This window comes from Rhagoletis pomonella, unplaced genomic scaffold (assembly GCF_013731165.1).
Source record: "Rhagoletis pomonella isolate Grant_MI unplaced genomic scaffold, Rhpom_1.0 Rhpom_scaffold_00001, whole genome shotgun sequence".
In the NCBI taxonomy this organism is placed as follows: Eukaryota; Metazoa; Arthropoda; class Insecta; order Diptera; family Tephritidae; genus Rhagoletis; species Rhagoletis pomonella.
Genome location: NW_023458555.1, coordinates 88,291,040 through 88,294,339, shown reverse-complemented (window position 1 = coordinate 88,294,339; position 3,300 = coordinate 88,291,040). Strand labels below are relative to the sequence as shown.

General features: G+C 40.2%; 1 protein-coding gene across 1 annotated transcript; it reads right to left on the bottom strand.

The window, feature by feature from the left end:
- Window positions 1-1,237: 1,237 nt before the first annotated feature.
- On the bottom strand, window positions 1,238-1,676 carry LOC118748513 (the record flags this gene model as incomplete). Its single annotated transcript, XM_036483023.1, is given in 1 exon segment — window positions 1,238-1,676. A coding segment is annotated over 1 exon segment (419 nt), but the record flags the coding sequence as incomplete, so codon positions are not given.
- Window positions 1,677-3,300: the final 1,624 nt, after the last annotated feature.

Below are 3,300 nucleotides of genomic sequence, written 5' to 3'. Positions count from 1 at the left end.
GGGCGTCGGTGCTTGTTTTATTGCTATTACCTTTTCTTCATTTGGCGAAATTCCTTTATGGCTAATATTATATACCAGGAAATCAATTTTTTGTCGAGCAAATGAGCATTTTGCCTTATTCACAGTTAAATTGGCTGCTTCTAGCTTCTTGAGTACTACCTCTAAATTACGAAAATGATCATTCTCATCTTTTCCGGAAATAATAATATCGTCGAGGTATGCCTTGACACCTTTCACTCCGGCTAGGAGATTATCCATGTATTTTTGGAAAAGTCCGGGTGATGCAAAGTCATCTACGTCTAGCTGCTGGTAGGCCTGCTGCAGGTCCAATTTCGTAAATAATTTCGCGCCCGCGATTTCCGCCTTTACCTCAGAAAAAAGTGGTAATGGATATGTTTTTGGCTTAATCACGGCGTTACAGTACTGCGATAGTCCCCACAAATCCTCATAGTACCATCTTTTTTTTAATGACTGGTACAATTGGCGTTGCCCAGTGTGAAAAAAGCGTTGGCTCCAACACTTTCTGCGCCACTAACTTTTCAATTTCTCTTTCTACGGCTGGTTTCCAAGCGATAGGACACGGCCTGTATTTACGAAAAATCGGCTGAGCTCCTTGTACGATTTCTAATGATATGGCAGGGCCATTATGCGCGCCCAAATGTTCGTTGAACACCGAGTTATATTTCTTCTCTAACATGGTGAGATCCGTTGGAACATCGACTGTCAATACTCCGTGCACCGTAATCCCTAACGCGTTAAACCAATCTCTACCCAGCAAACACCTGCCGCCACCTGCAATGACCAAACGGATAATACGTACTTTTGCTTATTGTATTCGACATTCACCCGAGCTGATCCCAAAACATTGAGTTTTTCTTTCGACCACGTTTGCAGCATGATATTGGATGGCCTGAGGTCGCGATTACCCAGGTTTATGCGGTTCCACGTTGTCTCCGAGATAACCGTAAACGCCGCACCGGAGTCTACTTCAAATGATTCTAACACACCGTTGAGGTACATCCCCGTTAGAATCTTTTTTGTGGACGTGGCTTGAACTGTATTGAGTTCATAAAAGTAATTATTTTCTTCTGCCGCTGGCCCTGTGTCCTCCGCCCCTCCATCTAATGCGTGGACTGCAAGTCTCTTGCGGTCATGTGCTCTCTTTTTAAAACACGCTTTCATAGAGTGTCCTTTTATCTGACAAAATTTGCATTTCTTATCTTTAAAATGACACTTGTTCGCAAAATGGCTGCCCTCTCAACGGAAACACTCCAACTTTTCTACTTTCCTGGGTTTATTCTTCATTGACACCGCCAAAACGTCATTACCATTGCCGCGCACGTCCCTTACATTGCGGTAAGCCGCTTCATGGGCGATTGCTATCTCGTACGCACGTTTAAAGTCTAATCTTGGTTCGCTAAAAAGACGTTTTTGCAGCGCTTCATCTGTCACTCCGCAAACAATTTGATCCCGCAACATATTATCCAGTTCCATGAAGCCACAATGTTCCGACAGTTTACGCAAGTCTTTTACGAAATCAGCTATTGTCTCCCCACTATTCTGGTGCCGCTTATGGAACGCAAACCGCTGCACAATCTCATTTGGTTTTGGATGAAAGTGTTTGTCGAGTTTTTCAACGATTTCATGAGACGATACGTCTTTTGGAGTTAATGGCGGATTATTTCGTAAGTTGCTTCCCCGACGCATGATAAGAAAATCGCCCTCATCGACGTATCGTTAGCTATTCCATTGGCTTCGAAGTAAAACTCCATTCGTTCTTTATAGTTATTCCACGCCATGGTTGGTTGGAACGGTTCCAGCTTGCCGAAAGATTGTGCGCCCATCAGGTTTACGTTTGCCATCATACTTTCATTCAACGCCATCTTTTATCCTCGTCGCCAAAATGTTACGTTTTCGACTGAAGATTAAATATAATAAAACACGAGAAATATGCAGTGTGAAAATTGCGCTCTTTATTCTTTTGTCGCTTAGTCTCGTCTGATGCACGTGCGCACCTGTCAACGTCATATCCTGTTTTCTTTTAGGGTTGCTTCAGATATTGTCATTACAGGGTGCCTCGTCGTATACTACAGAAGCATTTACTGCTTTTGTTTTGGTAACACAGAAAGGCGAATTCTGCGTAGTGAAGGTTATAATCCCTAAGCGCGGCCGAAGGCCGCCTACGCAGAAAGGTGTTCTCTGCAAAAGGTTTATTATTTATTATTATTATTATTATTATTATTTATTATATTTACATTTTTTATATTGCTTGGCCCATGTGGCAACATATTCCTTTCATTGTTTATATTGAAGCATTTACGCCGAGTTGCAAATGGCTTCTCGCACGAAATTATTAAACGATATTACTTCATCCCTAAGTTACATTCAAGTAAAAATACCTATTAATGCAAGCTGAAACAATTTTAACTGGTGTCAAGAGTTTTTGGCGTATATGTTTGTGTTGCTTTGTCTAATATACGGTGTCGTTGCTTTCTCAAGTAAAAAAAAAAACTTTAATCTCTATGCTGTAATCCGAGTGTTCGTAGTTACGAATTCGTAGCTCCGTTCCGAAAATTCGAAAATTGGTATGCTGTAATCCGATCGTAACTATCAGTAAAATCGTATCTACGACGGATTACAGCATAGGTGTGTTTAATACTATCACCCTATGCTGTAATCCGTCGTAGACTCGTTTTTGTTACGAATCGCAAAATTGGTATGCTGAAATCCGCGTTGTCGTATCGTAATTTCGTAATTCGCAGCCTATCTTCAAAATTCGTAATGTTGGTATGCCTGAATCCGACGTAGCTGTCATTTTATGTATTTCTCGGAAATTTTGTACGAATAGAAACTTGTGTCGGAGCGAAACAAATTGTTTTAAAATATCAAGAAAGTAAAGTGTGTAAAGGCTTAAATATGTATGTAAGTTGAAGTGTGAATATTATTATTATTATTATTTATTAACAATATTAAATAAATTAACAAGTTAATAGAAATGTTGAGTATTAGCTGCCAAGGCTGTCAGCTCTACTTAACTGTAACAGAGTTTTAGAAAAAGAAAAAAGAAAATATATGAGAGAATTTTACAGAGACGGCTGTTATATAGGTACTTGGATGGCTTTGATAAAACTGACGATGGAATTTATGTTGTCCTTTGTGGGATTACTAAGTAGTTCGACCCAGTTGTGTTTGAAGTACCGGCGTCTAGTTCCTTCAAGAGAAGTGCACTCGAAGAATATGTGTTTTAAAGTTAAATCCAATTGGCAGCGTGGGCAGGATGGTGTTGGGTTACCCAATAGA